This window comes from Tinamus guttatus, unplaced genomic scaffold (genome assembly GCF_059628265.1).
Source record: "Tinamus guttatus ecotype Peru unplaced genomic scaffold, ASM5962826v1 Tinamus_guttatus_pri_ptg001602l, whole genome shotgun sequence".
In the NCBI taxonomy this organism is placed as follows: domain Eukaryota; kingdom Metazoa; phylum Chordata; class Aves; order Tinamiformes; family Tinamidae; genus Tinamus; species Tinamus guttatus.
This window is the reverse complement of record NW_028290136.1, coordinates 1,614,971-1,628,128: the sequence shown is the minus strand read 5'-3', so window position 1 is coordinate 1,628,128 and position 13,158 is coordinate 1,614,971. Positions and strand designations below refer to the sequence as shown.

General features: G+C 47.5%; 1 protein-coding gene across 1 annotated transcript in view; it reads left to right on the top strand.

The window, feature by feature from the left end:
- Positions 1-2,685: 2,685 nt before the first annotated feature.
- Positions 2,686-13,158, top strand: part of ROBO2 (roundabout guidance receptor 2) — a 415,201-nt gene continuing 404,728 nt past the window's right edge. The window contains exon 1 of the mRNA XM_088539329.1: positions 2,686-2,817. Coding sequence (XP_088395455.1) covers positions 2,763-2,817 — 55 coding nt within the window. The 5' untranslated portion in view covers positions 2,686-2,762. The remainder of the gene's footprint in view (positions 2,818-13,158) is intronic.

Sequence of the window (13,158 nt, the reverse complement as noted above, 5' to 3'; positions counted from 1 at the left end):
TGTAATAAACAAGTCAGCATTTTCAGTAACACTGTGTCCTTGAAATCTCCACTACAATGATGTGAAATATCATTTAATATTTCATGTCTTGTTACATGTACTGCTGGCATTTAGGTGATTTATGGTTTCTTGGTTTTGTCAATTCACAAGCGCAGTGACAAAGAAAGTGACCGTTTTGATCACCTTACTCTAATTAGCTCTAATTATAGGCTTCCTCACAAGGTAGTCTTTAAATGTATTAATGTATATATATTTATCTGCAGGGCATATTGTAAGAACAGGACATAGCTTCCTGATTTACACAGAAGCTTTGGAGGTGTATGCAATGGCTTTGTATGTAATAAGCTCCTTAGTTAAAAAACTACTAACACCTCACACCCCTGTTAATTTTGGTGTTAGTAAACTATTTGTGGCTGACACAAGTACTGGGGAAGAATTAATGAGCAGGCCATTTATTGAAGTATCTGTGGGTGAGGATACAGTTTGCAGAAATATGATTCAGAACCTCTACATGAAGGTCTTATTAAATCTTTATATATGCTGAAAGAGAGAAAGAGTGAGGAGGGAAGGAAGGAAGGAAGGAAGGAAGGAAGGAAGGAAGGAAGGAAGGAAGGAAGGAAGGAAGGAAGGAAGGAAGGAAGGAAGGAAGGAAGGAAGGAAGGAAGGAAGGAAGGAAGGAAGGAAGGAAGGAAGGAAGGAAGGAAGGAAGGAAGGAAGGAAGGAAGGAAGGAAGGAAGGAAGGAAGGAAGGAAGGAAGGAAGGAAGGAAGGAAGGAAGGAAGGAAGGAAGGAAGGAAGGAAGGAAGGAAGGAAGGAAGGAAGGAAGGAAGGAAGGAAGGAAGGAAGGAAGGAAGGAAGGAAGGAAGGAAGGAAGGAAGGAAGGAAGGAAGGAAGGAAGGAAGGAAGGAAGGAAGGAAGGAAGGAAGGAAGGAAGGAAGGAAGGAAGGAAGGAGCCAACCGCTCCTTCCTCATCTCGAGGAGTCCCGCTGCGGCCGCCGGGCCCCAGAGGCCGTTGGCCGTTGGCCGTTGCTGGCCGGAAGGAAGGAAGGAAGGAAGGAAGGAAGGAAGGAAGGAAGGAAGGAAGGAAGGAAGGAAGGAAGGAAGGAAGGAAGGAAGGAAGGAAGGAAGGAAGGAAGGAAGGAAGGAAGGAAGGAGCCAACCGCTCCTTCCTCATCTCGAGGAGTCCCGCTGCGGCCGCCGGGCCCCAGAGGCCGTTGGCCGTTGGCCGTTGCTGGCCGTTGGCTCCCGCGCGGCTGCGGGGAGCGCGGCGCCCCCAGCCCGCAGCCCCGCGCGCCTCGCGCGGCCGCGCCGCAGCAGCAGCGGCGGGAGGCGGGCGCGGCCGGTGCCGCCCGCGGGACAGTAGGGGGCGCCGGAGCTTCACCGCTCAACGCGACGCCGCCGCCACCGCCGGGACGGGGCGCGCGGCGGCCGCAGCCGCCCTGCCCAACCGTCAGCTCGCGCGGCCGCTGCGGCTGGGGCTGCCGCGCACTGTGTCCCGGGCCACCCGCCGCACCGCCTCCCCTGCGAACTCCCCGCTTCCCTCGCGCCGCTCTTTCGCTAGTGTCAATGTGCCCCTCTGTGTGGCAGTGAGTGTGGAGGAGCAACGGGGCTGCTCTCCTCGGGGGTTGCGGACGGCCCGTTCCCTCGTCTCCCTTCCCGGCCGTTCCATTCCGGCTACTGCCCCGTTAGTCTCCGCGGGTCGCGCTCGCCAAACTTTCCCCTTCGGGGGAGTCGCGCTGCGACCGAGCGGCCCCTCCGGGGCAGAGCGGGTGACGCGGGGGGGAGGCGGGCAGGGGCACTTGCTTGTTCCTTTTTGGGGCTGAACCAGCCCCATCATACAGAATTTGCAGGTAACGCGTGGTTATCTTTTTTTTTGGGGGGGGGGGGCAACCCCTTTTTCTTCATTTTCCAGAGCGCGGGTCTACACCCCCGAAACAACCCCCAGCGAGAGCCGCTGCCAGGGGCTGGCTCCCACGCGCGCAGCTAGCGGGGACACTCGCGTGGAAGGCGCTACCCTAGGAAAACCCGCTGCCCGCTGAGAGGGGCAGGCGGGAGCGCTGCCCGCCGCCGGCTGCCGAGGCGAGGGGTGTTTGTGTGTGCGGCGGGGAGAGGCGGCGGGCAGGGCAGCGGGGTCCCTGCCGCGCGGGAGGGAGGCCACGCGCGGGTGCGGAGCGCGCCCGCCGCCGCCCTCACTCCCTTCCGCGCTCCGCGTGGGAGCCGCGTGCGCCCGCCCCGCGGCGAGGCGTGCCCAGCGTGGAAGTTCAGAGAGAAAGTGCGCGCCTCGCGCTGATTCGGCGCGCAGGGGAAGGCGCAGGGGGCGGGAGGGGAGCGGGAGGCGCGGCGCGGCGGCGGCGCAAGCCAATGGTTTTCCCTGCCAAGTGGCGGCAGGAAGTTTCCGGAGCACTCGGCAGGCAGGAGCCGGCTGCGCGGGCGAGGCGTCGCGGCGCGCTGCGGAGCGGAGCGCTGCGGAGCGCTGCGGAGCGGAGCGGGCGCTCGCCGTGCGGCGCTGCCCGCGGGTGCGCGGCGGAGCCCGGGCGCGCCCGAGCGCGGCCCGCCGGCGCGAGGGGCATGTGCGGGAGCTGCGCCGCCAGCCGCCCGCCGCCGCATCCCCGCTGCGCCCCGAGCAGCTGCTAGGACGCCGCGAACTTTGGGACCTACCTTGTGCTGCTTTGGGATACTTGGATTTTTTTTTCCTTTTTTTTTCTTTTTGATCTCTCTGGAATTTGTCTCACAAGCGGTCTGGATTGCTTTTAATATGTCAAAATGGGTCTGCTGACGCCGCTGCTGCTGTGTGGATTTGCGTTTGCCCAAGTGTGCGGTAAGTGCCCCGCTTTCAGACACGCCGTCTCCGCGCGGAGCCGCCCGCGTCCCCCCGCGGGCTGCGCGCGCTGCGGGACGGGCGCTCTCCGCGTCGCGGGCTCCCAAGTTGGTTCCCGGCGTTGCGGAGGGCAGAGGAAGGGCCCGTGCGCCCCGCGAGCCCCCCAGCCCGGCGGGGAGGGCCGGGCAGGCCCGCAGGGAGCACTGTTCCGCCGAGCTGCGCCCTCCCGGCGGCGCCCCCGCGCCAGCCCCTGGCTTTGCCCTCCTCGCGGCAGAAGACTTTCTTTTGCCTTCCTCACATACGCGATATACATCCTAACCAGCAGCAAGTTCCACCCGTGAGAGCGTTCGATGGAGCGTTTGCACCCACCAGCGTAGCAGTGGTTTTTCTCCTTTTTTTTCTTTTTCTTTCCTGTAACACGTTTCGATTCAGAACTGGAAGGTCTCCAGTGTCAGAGCGATCTTTGTATACAGACTGTAAACACGGGGCTGTAGAGATGTAATTATTAGCAAGTGTTTAAAATTGTATGTAGCTAGGAGGAGTACAATTAAAGCGCTCAGTGGAAGTGACAGAGTGAATCAGAGGAGCTCGGTGCTACAGAATGTAATTAATGTACCAGGCTGTTTGGAGATCCATGAAACAAATGCAATTAACCAGCTCGCCGCAACGACGGGAGCGCCACGCAACCCATGGCTTGTGTCGCGGGGAGCACGGGCTGAACCTTTGTTCTGCGCTGGCCTCCTCGGACAGGGCTGCGGGTGCAGGTGGAGCCCAGGGCTGGGCCCGCGGGAACACATGCCGGGAAATTGCCCGGAAAAGGGGCCATCCTCTCGCCCTTCCTGGGAGGGTATCGCAGGGCTCTGCCAAGTGAGCCTGTGTTAACTGCTCACAAAAATGCCTCCTGGATAGCACGTGGTGACAAAATAGGGATAAGCTGCTGTTGTCAAAATGCCAAACAAGTAGCTCTCAAGAAACACTGGCGCGCAAGCCAGTATTAGTCCCTTAGATGCATCGTACTTAGGATCACACCTTAGGGTGACACGTGCCACCAGTTGCTTTGAAAAGATAATGTATATATTGACACTAGTGCTATTTGTCACATTAAAAAAATAAACAAATGAACCTCAGGCTATCCAGTTAATAATTCCCTGAGTTGCTTTTTGTGTTTAAAGTTTTCCTTTTAATGCCTTCCCCCCCACCTCCTTTTCTTCCCCACTACTCTCTTGGCACGAGGTCCAAACAGCGAGAGCAAGCCCAGGATTTGAGGCTCGATAACCACCCACTCCTCTCTGTGACTAGTTCTGTTCAGTGGCGCTCTAGTGGTATTGCACAGTGCATAGTGGTGTGGATTGAAATGGTAATTTTTCTTCTTCTAAAGTTATTTTCTCTGTCTGTGCTTTTATGGCACCTGAAAATTGCAGAGCTCAATAAAAATGGCAGAAAACGTGTGTGGGTTTTTTTTTTTATTGTGCTATGATTTTCCTGTAGTGCTGCCCCATTCTTGCAATCTGTTCAGGGAATAGCCGTAATTCTCTCTCCTTTTTCTTTTAGCCCTCAATCCTTGTTCCATATATCCATAGGTGTATGTCTATATATCTATATATCTTTATAGATATAGATACATAGGCAATATACATATATGCGTGACATATACACACATCTATATACATACATGTTACATACACGTATGTATAATGTATATATGGAACCATGATACACATACATATATATGTGCATATATATCTATATTTTTTTCTTCTACAGCATCCATACTGTAAAATAAAACCATAGTTAGTAGAGTTAAAACAGCTGATTATATATATTTTTTGTACTGTTCAGTTGATTCTGGCACTAGTAAAAGGTTTTTGGTCATCTTCTTGCAGTCATTAGTAGCGTTTGAAACAAGGTGAAAGAGTGGAAAAGCTCGTGACTACTGTGCGTGTTGGTGTGTGGGCAGTAGCACTTGGGATGGGCTTGTGTGGGCCACATCAGCCCTACTAGGACTCCTGTGGATTTCAGTGGAAACTACAGCCTGTTGTGTCCGGGCCACCCTGCAGCCCTTGCCCTTTGCCACATTGTGGTTTGAAAGCTTGTACATTTGGCATTAGAGAAGTACGGGGATAATTCTCTAATAGCAGTTTTTTATCTTCATTTTAATATAATGGACCTGATGTGGCAGTCAAACATGCTGCCTTAAACTTTTTAATCTTTTCGAGCCTTTTATGCCTTTATTTCTTACACTGGTGAGCCAGGCGTCCGTGGCCTTGCACAGATCTCAGTGGCCCATCAGGCAGTGTCTTTCATGGGGAGCTAGAGCATGTCACTGGTTTGTGTGATGACCGGTCTTGATCTCTCATGTGAGTTTTGCTGCTCAGGGGTAACCTTGGGGTTTGTGCAATGTTTCCATTCTAAGGTGGTAAATCTCTAAGTGAAGAATTTGCATTTCTGCTTCCCTTAGCTCGTTCTTCCTCAGGACCCAATTATGAAGAGCGTTTAAGCTCTTGCTTGTTACTTCTTCAGGATCCCAATGAAGCTAATGGGGCTTAAACGTGTGTTCCAAGTTTATCGTATGTTTTAAAACTTTGCTGAGTAGGGGTAAATTTATGCCCACGATGAAGTGTTTTGCTGCATTAGTCTTAATATTTTGCTTTCCCTATTTCCTGTCTGGTAAAATGTTATTGCAATAGCATATACTTACTTGCAAAAAATAGGTCATGAGAAAGTGCTGTAGTAATGCTTCCAGAGATGACTATATTTGAAAAGTAATTTATTTTTCTTTTTTATTCCTTTGCTGACTTGTAGAACAAGAAGTCTTATGCCCATAGTTCTTGTAAAAGGTTAAGTAGTTGTTTCTGGTTTATTATTGTGATTATCATTATGTTTAATAAACTTTTAAATGAATTGGATTACTACAATAATTCTTCCATTAGTAATTTTCTGGAGTGATGAGATTGATATTGTGTGTGGAAAATAAATGCTATCAGTGCAAGGCATATGTGGATTAAGGATTTATAGCCTTAAAAGTAGATAAAAAGACTCCAAAAGATTTGTAAGGAAGTCTAAGAAGCAAGGAGGAGCCTCACTGACAAATTCAGTGGGAGAAAAGGGAGGTTTTGGCTCGTGAGCCCTGTCAGCCCCGCTTCCAAGGGATGATTTTCTCTGGCAGTGCTATGCGGGCTTGTAACACTGGTCTCAAAACATGCTCTGTCCGCTGCTGAAGCGTTTAGGGGGGAATTACTAGGGAGAATGCAGCGTGGGGCTTTCCAGGTACTTGCTGCCCTTGAATTGCTGCTCAGGTATTGATCCCAGCTAAATAGGTAGCTAACAGGTTGAGTAGGTTGTGTTCGAGCCTCCTAAGGAGAGCGCTGCTGTCAGGTTGTGTCTGTTGTCTCAGCTGGCACCGCAGAGGTTGCTGTCCCTGTGGCTGCCATCTGTCTCCCTGCCTCTCTGACCAACCTTGTGGATGCTGCTTAGCAATCACACTGATGCTCTTTCTTGCCAAGAGGCAGGTTTGCTGGGGTTCATTTCTACTTTTTTTTTTTTTTTAATAGGAATCTCTCTCTCTCTTTTTTTTTTTTTTGGATAGAAGTAAGCAAGTCTTCATGTTTGCCAAATAAATAAATGCTCCTTTGGCTCTGTCTGAAGAGACGGCTCTTACATGTAAGCATTGGATGAATTACAGAACGTTTATTGTCCTGTTACTTAAACTCTTAAATGTATATTATTACACTGGCATGTTCTTTATGCATTCAGAAAATTTTGGTACATACCAATGTACAGAACCTGACCTTCAATCACCACTTTAGAGAGGACTTTTAGGGTGCCACTGAAGCAGGGCTGGTCATGTGTACTGCTACCTATGAGATCTTTTGCTACAAAAATAACCACACACATAAATAAGGATTTGCGGTTGTAGATTTTCATCTCTCCATCTTCAGCCTTAAGTGTAGCTGCTAGTGCACAGCACAAGCCGGACTCTGCCTTTGAAATTATGTGTCCAAAAATAGGATTGAGTCATCAGTGCACCTTTGCCTCAGACGCTTTCCTCAACAACACACCTATTAAGCACCTGCAGTTAATACTTTTAAGTTAATACTTTTCATTAGTATAAAGATAATTATGTAAGCTCACATTAATTGAGGACCCGATTCTGTGGTACTGAAATCTGTAGCAATTTTGCCATTGAGTTCCTTGCAAGGAAGACCTTGAAAGCATGTGATATCTTGAATTACCGTAAGTAAAGCCCTGCATTTCGCTTTGGTATTTGATCTTTATGAATGCCAGTCAAAGTAAGCTGATTTCTGCATCCTTTCATGGAGATGGTTGCTGACTCCGAGAGGGTACAGGTGTATATTTTGTTGTGGTCCTACTTACTCCTTTCTTGTCCCTACTTATTTCTTGTTCCTCTCTTGGCTACCTCAGAATATCCCTTTATAATCAGAAAGCTGCCCCTTTGGGTGTGTGATTGGGCTATGAAGTGTTGCATTCTCAGTAGATTTCAAGGCAAAAGTTCATGAAGTAAGAAAGGACTTTTTATTTCTTGTCTGCCACTTCTTTGGGCTTTGCTGCCTAGCAAGAGAGCCAGGATTTGCTCTTAATTTTATTCAAATGTGTGACCAGCAGTAATGCTGACAAGGAGCACCCACGTAAGAGCTGCTTATTCTTACACGGAGCCGCTGTACTGTAGTAGCCAAGCCTAGTTGTGATTCATCTGCGTGTTATGGACAGTCCTGGTGTGAAGATAGTGATTTAAAAAATGTCCTGGCAAAAAAATAGCTTGTGCGTAAGGGTTCAGCTTGCAGTCTTTACCACTCTTCCCCAGCTGTTGTTTTTTTCTTTAGGCTGAGCAAATTGTTTGTAAACCCGTGGCAAGTTGCCCCATCATTTTCACTGAGTCTCGAGCTAACTTTCTGCTTATGTTTCAGACTGATTTGTGAACAGCCTTCGCCCATGCTCAGTTTCTCCTCGAATTTAGTTACATGGCAAACCCAGTGACAGTAGTTTACCTAGATGCCTGTTGTGGCCTGTAGTCTTTTAGTCCATATGTATGCATTGCTTGTATAGTTGCAGTGTAGTGTGCCAAGGTGAGAAGCATTTCTCGCTAATGTGCTTGTCATAAATGCAGATTGGACAAATAATGCAAAGAATAAATGGCCAGAAGCAAGTTGTAAAACATGGCAAACTCTGTAGTTCATTTCTATTAATCACTACCTATTGATTGCAGGAGAAACTGAGTGGAAAAAAAATTAACCTTTAAAGCCAAGCTGTCAGGTAACTAGTATCAAGCAGCGCCTCTCCTGTGCAGAGTGAACTGGAACAACTGCTTGTGCCAGGGCACCAGAGGCGCTTAGTTACTTCTCTAAAGAGGGAAGCTCAGCACCAGTGTCTTGCTAACATGATAGTGTTGTTGCCCAATGACTTTATGTGCAGTAAGTTTAGGCTCCTATCACTGCTGTGTCATTTCTGTATCACCTGTGAAGTGAATACCCCTTCCTGTTAAGTTGTATGGAGTCTGCTACTAGTTTGGAGAGGCTGGCAAGAAAATGCCAAGTTATATTTTGATGCAGCCGACTAAATTCTTGACAGATTTAAACTCTATTAAGGGCAGAAGAGTTCATATGGATTGCCTGGATTTTTTTATGTGCGTATATGCATTTATGATAGGCAAGACAAAGTCGGTGGCCTAGCAGTGGTTCTGCTTGCATTGAGGAGACAGCTGTTAAGCAAAGGTTATTTCATGGAGAAAGTGAGTCTTAAAAGCACTACAGGCTATTACTACATTATATCCTCTTATCTGTTAGGTGTGCTTTGCTACCATCTGGATTTTAAGAAAAAAAGTTCTCACTTTTAAGCAAATCTGTATGCTGTGTGTGTGCCTGAATTACAGACTTGTTCTTCTTTCTTTTGCTGCATGAATTTAATTCATCCTCTTACGTGGCAGAATGTGGCAGACGGCTTGTTTTATAAGAAACAGTCCCACAGGATAAAATCTCACCAAATGGAATAGGGGAGGCCTGTGATAAAACTGTCTTTTAGTCTTGTCAGTTTAAAACCTAAGTAGCTGTGCTTGTATGAATATTTCCATAAACCACGTGTGTGCAAACCCATGTGCGCACAGCCCCCTGGCGAAAGAAATAACTTCCGAAACAGAAGGGAGAAGAGTATGCGTCTCTGAATACAAAACTGTTTATAGTAGTAGGAACTGTTAAAACACTGCATTATAAGAAAATGAAACGTATGACAACTATTCAAACAATTAATATGAAGCTGCATAAAACAGGCCCGTTTGGTATTATTTGCTGAATCTTTTTTGAACAATTGTTCAGTTTAGGACTAACTGCAAAAGAACATATGTCTAGCTTTGTACGGCCCCCAGTTTTTCTGTTCTCCCTTTCAGCAGAGAACGCGTGTTTTCCCCCCTCGTAAGAGATTTTGAGTTGCTAGGAGAAGTGTGGTAGTCTGTCTTGCTCTTGTCCAGCTGTAAAACCGAAGAGTGCATGGAGGTAAAGGGAGGGGCAAAGCACAGCGCAGGCCATGAATCACAAGTTGTCCCTAGTAAATCCACTTTGTCCTCACTTTTTCCTCAAAACTTTTGTTTTTATTGATAGGTTTCTTTTCAGCTGATCTCTGTAAGCCATTCAGGGGGTGGAAAAAAAAATTGTGCTGCTGAGAGTCTACTCAGAGGAACAAAAAGAGGAGGGGGGACTTTAGAGAGTTATTCATGGGGTCGAAGCAGTGACAATGTGCAATTCAGTGAATAGCTTCAGTCAGCTGCCTTTAAAATTGGGTGATTGATACTTTCCTTTCTTTTTTTCCCCCCCTTTCTCCCCTAGGAGTAGAAATCCCATGGAAGTCTCCCTACTGGTTCTGCCAGTTTTCACCCTGGATGTGAAGTTGTTTACAAACTAGCTTAAAACTGCAGTGTCCAGGGTGCTCCTGAAGCACGTCTGGGTAATTCAGATGAAAATGCTGCATAGGGCTGGTTAGTGTTGGAAGAAGAGACCTCTTCAGAGCCGTGCTGCTCTCCAGCTCTAGTTGCGAGCCCTCTGCTCGCTCCCTAAATTGTGCTTATTTGAATTAGTGGCCTATGGCGGCAGGAGTCACTTGCCCAACACCTCTTGCGATTACTTGGAGTGTCCTTAGCCCGTTGTGAGGGGCTGCTTCTAAACCTTTGTCATTAAAAATGCCTGTGTGTGCCTGGATATTATGGCACTTGTAAGTGGTTAGGCTCTATCTCTACCATTAGCCTATCCAAACCAGGGAGTTGTGGCAGGTTTTGCTTGGAACCCACTGTAGAGTGAGCACATGGACAATATTCCTTCCTGAAGCCCGTGGGGAAAACCTAACTGCAGGAGCGGTGCTGAGCAATGAGTGGAGCTGTCGGGGGAGAGAGCCGAGGCGTTGGGACGCGTCCATCCTGTGGGGGAGCAGAGGGAACGCGCGACCGCGGGGGACTGTGGAAGCAGATGAGCGACTGTGAGCAGAACAGCCTCCGGATCATTCCGGAACAGGAGCAAGTGGTGAGCGGCTAAGGAGCTCATTACCAATTTAGAGTATCTTGTTGACTCAATTTAGTGACATGCAGATAATAGAGAAATTCAATGATGATATAATTGGAAAAATAGTGCAGCAACTTGTACCAATTTGTTATTCAGCATTTGAACAGAGTAGGTTTCACTCATGTTTCTGAGGCAACTGGATGACCAGGCAGTCTTGGATTCAGTTCCAGCGCAATTTAATGGAATTTGTGTCTGGTTAGGTCAGGGCTGAATTTGCCCCTGGGGAGAGATGAAGATGGAAGAGATGTAAGTAAAATTAGAGGGAGTTTGATTTAGCTTACAGTCTGCTGAGGGTAGGTTATTTTTATTTATTTATTTATTTATTCATTTATTTATTTATCTTCCCTGGCCCACACAGCCCTCAGGAGTTACTTAAAGACCATCTACACTACTGAATTTTCATTTACTTCCATGTGAGCTCTGTTCAGATCAAGCAGAATTTGGCTGATGGTTCCTTGGTGGTTTTGCTGTGATTGTCCAAAAATGCTGCTGTCCTTCCTCTTTCCGAAAAATCATGTTGAAAATGGATGCGTGTGGTATTCGCTAACTAACTGGATTTAATATTTAATGTCAATGACCTGCCCAGCATCACTTAGGAGCTTCAGCAGGTGGAAAAAGCTGTGTGCTCGAAGGGCCCTGGTCCTGGTAGGAGAGATGTGTCAGGGTTCATGGCGAAGGACGTAAGGATGTAAGGGTAACATAACCACTATTGCTGCATCTCTTTCCTTCACATTTAAAGTAAGGCAACATTTCACATCTGTGAGGATGGGAATGGGAGAATTCTGGAGCATAAATCTGTCATAAAGTAGTAATTTTCTCCTGGTACTTGGTAGTCCCACTGTGCTATGTCACTGAAGAGCAATTTCACACTGCTGAATTTGGGACAGGACATAAGGGATCAGGCCGTCGAGCAGTCAGGTGGAGCAGTCACATGGATTGGGAGGTCTACCTCTCCTTGCTCCTCTTTCCACCCCGGCCCCGATAGGATGTTGCCGAGAGTCCGAGTATGCTAACGAAAGAGGCAGGAAAGCAGGAAGAGATGGCTCTGGACTTTTCTGAAATGAGAAGGAAACACTGTTGCAGGGCGACATTCAGCTCTCTGTCCCTGTGCTTCTTGCATTCTCCTCCTTCCCTCGCCTTCTGTGCCAAATGAAGCATAGTGTCTTCCTAAAACCCATATCCTTCGGAGAACACAACCCGTGTCCTTCGGAGAATACAACCTGCGTCCTTTGGAGAACACAACCCATATCCTGCGGAGAACGCAACCCATGTCCTTCGGAGATTGGTGGCGAGGAGCGGCTATTGGCACGCATTGTCGTGAAGGGGAAGTGAAGGAGGAAGGACACAAGGTTTATGCGCGCGCTCTCAGTCATATGATGGGGAGCACATGCTGCCGTGAGTGATGCCAAGTGCAATAGTGCAGCTACTTCTTGCTTTCGTGTTCTTCTCCTTTCCCGTTAAATCTATTTCCTGGATTTTTGCCATTAAAAAAAAAAAAAAAGCAGTGTGTGGCTTGCTGGGAAAGCTGAAATGGCAGAATCTTCTCTCTGTTGATGGTTTGCATTCAAATTTGTAGATCTCGGGAAAATTTTCCTCTGCAGGGGCCAGGGAATGAGAGGGACATCTAAGCTTGCTACGTGGAAATCACTGGTGCTGAAACTTGGGGATTTATTCTAGGATGTGGTGCAAAAATATGCTGTTGTGGTTACAGATTTTCATTCTCAGTGTTCCCTGTCTCCTACTTCTGTCCTTGTTCCTTACTGCTTTCATGTGACTGCTTCATGTTTTCTAGCTGAAGATTTTTTCTTCTCTTTTGCTTTCTAGTCAGTTGTTCTTGTTCCTTTTCTGGATGTTTCTCTTGTGGTTTCCTGTGATTTTTGCAGGTGAAGAATGACATTTCTGTAATTGCTAGTGCTTTCATTCTTCACAAATTTCTTCCATACCTCCTTTAGCATTTCTGACCAGCCATATTCCTAGGCTGCTTAGGATTTCCAGAGCAGTGACAAGGATAAAACAAACTCTGGCACTGTTTGCATGAAGACTGACACAAGGGTTAGCAGTTACTGGAAAGGGCTGAAGAATACATGCGAGATGTGGTATCTGCTGCTGCATGGAATGGTGATTTCAGCAGTTTTTATTCATTTTAAGGTGTTTTTTTTCATGTAGTTTAGGGCCCAGATCTGTATTTTTACCGCACATGATACCATTGAGGTCAGACTTTGTTAAAGGCTACATCACGCTAATCCCACACTCTTCCTATTAATGTAAAGTGCAGGTATTTTCATCCTAAGAGAAGTCACCAAAAAGGTGCCTGAGAAAGGGGCTGTGCCTTCCCTGCACCTTGGTGCATAGGGGAAGGCGCTGAGGGTCGGAACCGAGGAGCTCGGCCGGCTCCTTGCAGACTTCCTGCATATCCACGCGCCGTGAACCTTGGCCACTGCAGAAACTGAGCAAATTTGAGCAAAAACTGGGAGTGTTTCTCCCTGATGCACAGGACACTGGCGTGCCAGTTCAAGGTTTAAATAAACAAAAATCTAAAATAAGTTTTAGGCAGGTAGATGGATTCTCAAGACTTGGAAATTCCTCTGGATATATACAATAATAGATGCAATATTATCAGCTCTTTTTCTTTTATTAAAAAAAAAACACTTTGGAAATTAATTTCCTAGTGTTCCAGACTTTTGTTTAACACTTTGAACAGACAGACAGCGTTATCACATTTAACAAGTGTGATATATTAAGCCAGGGAGAGCAAATGTGGAGAAGGTTAGTTTTAATATGG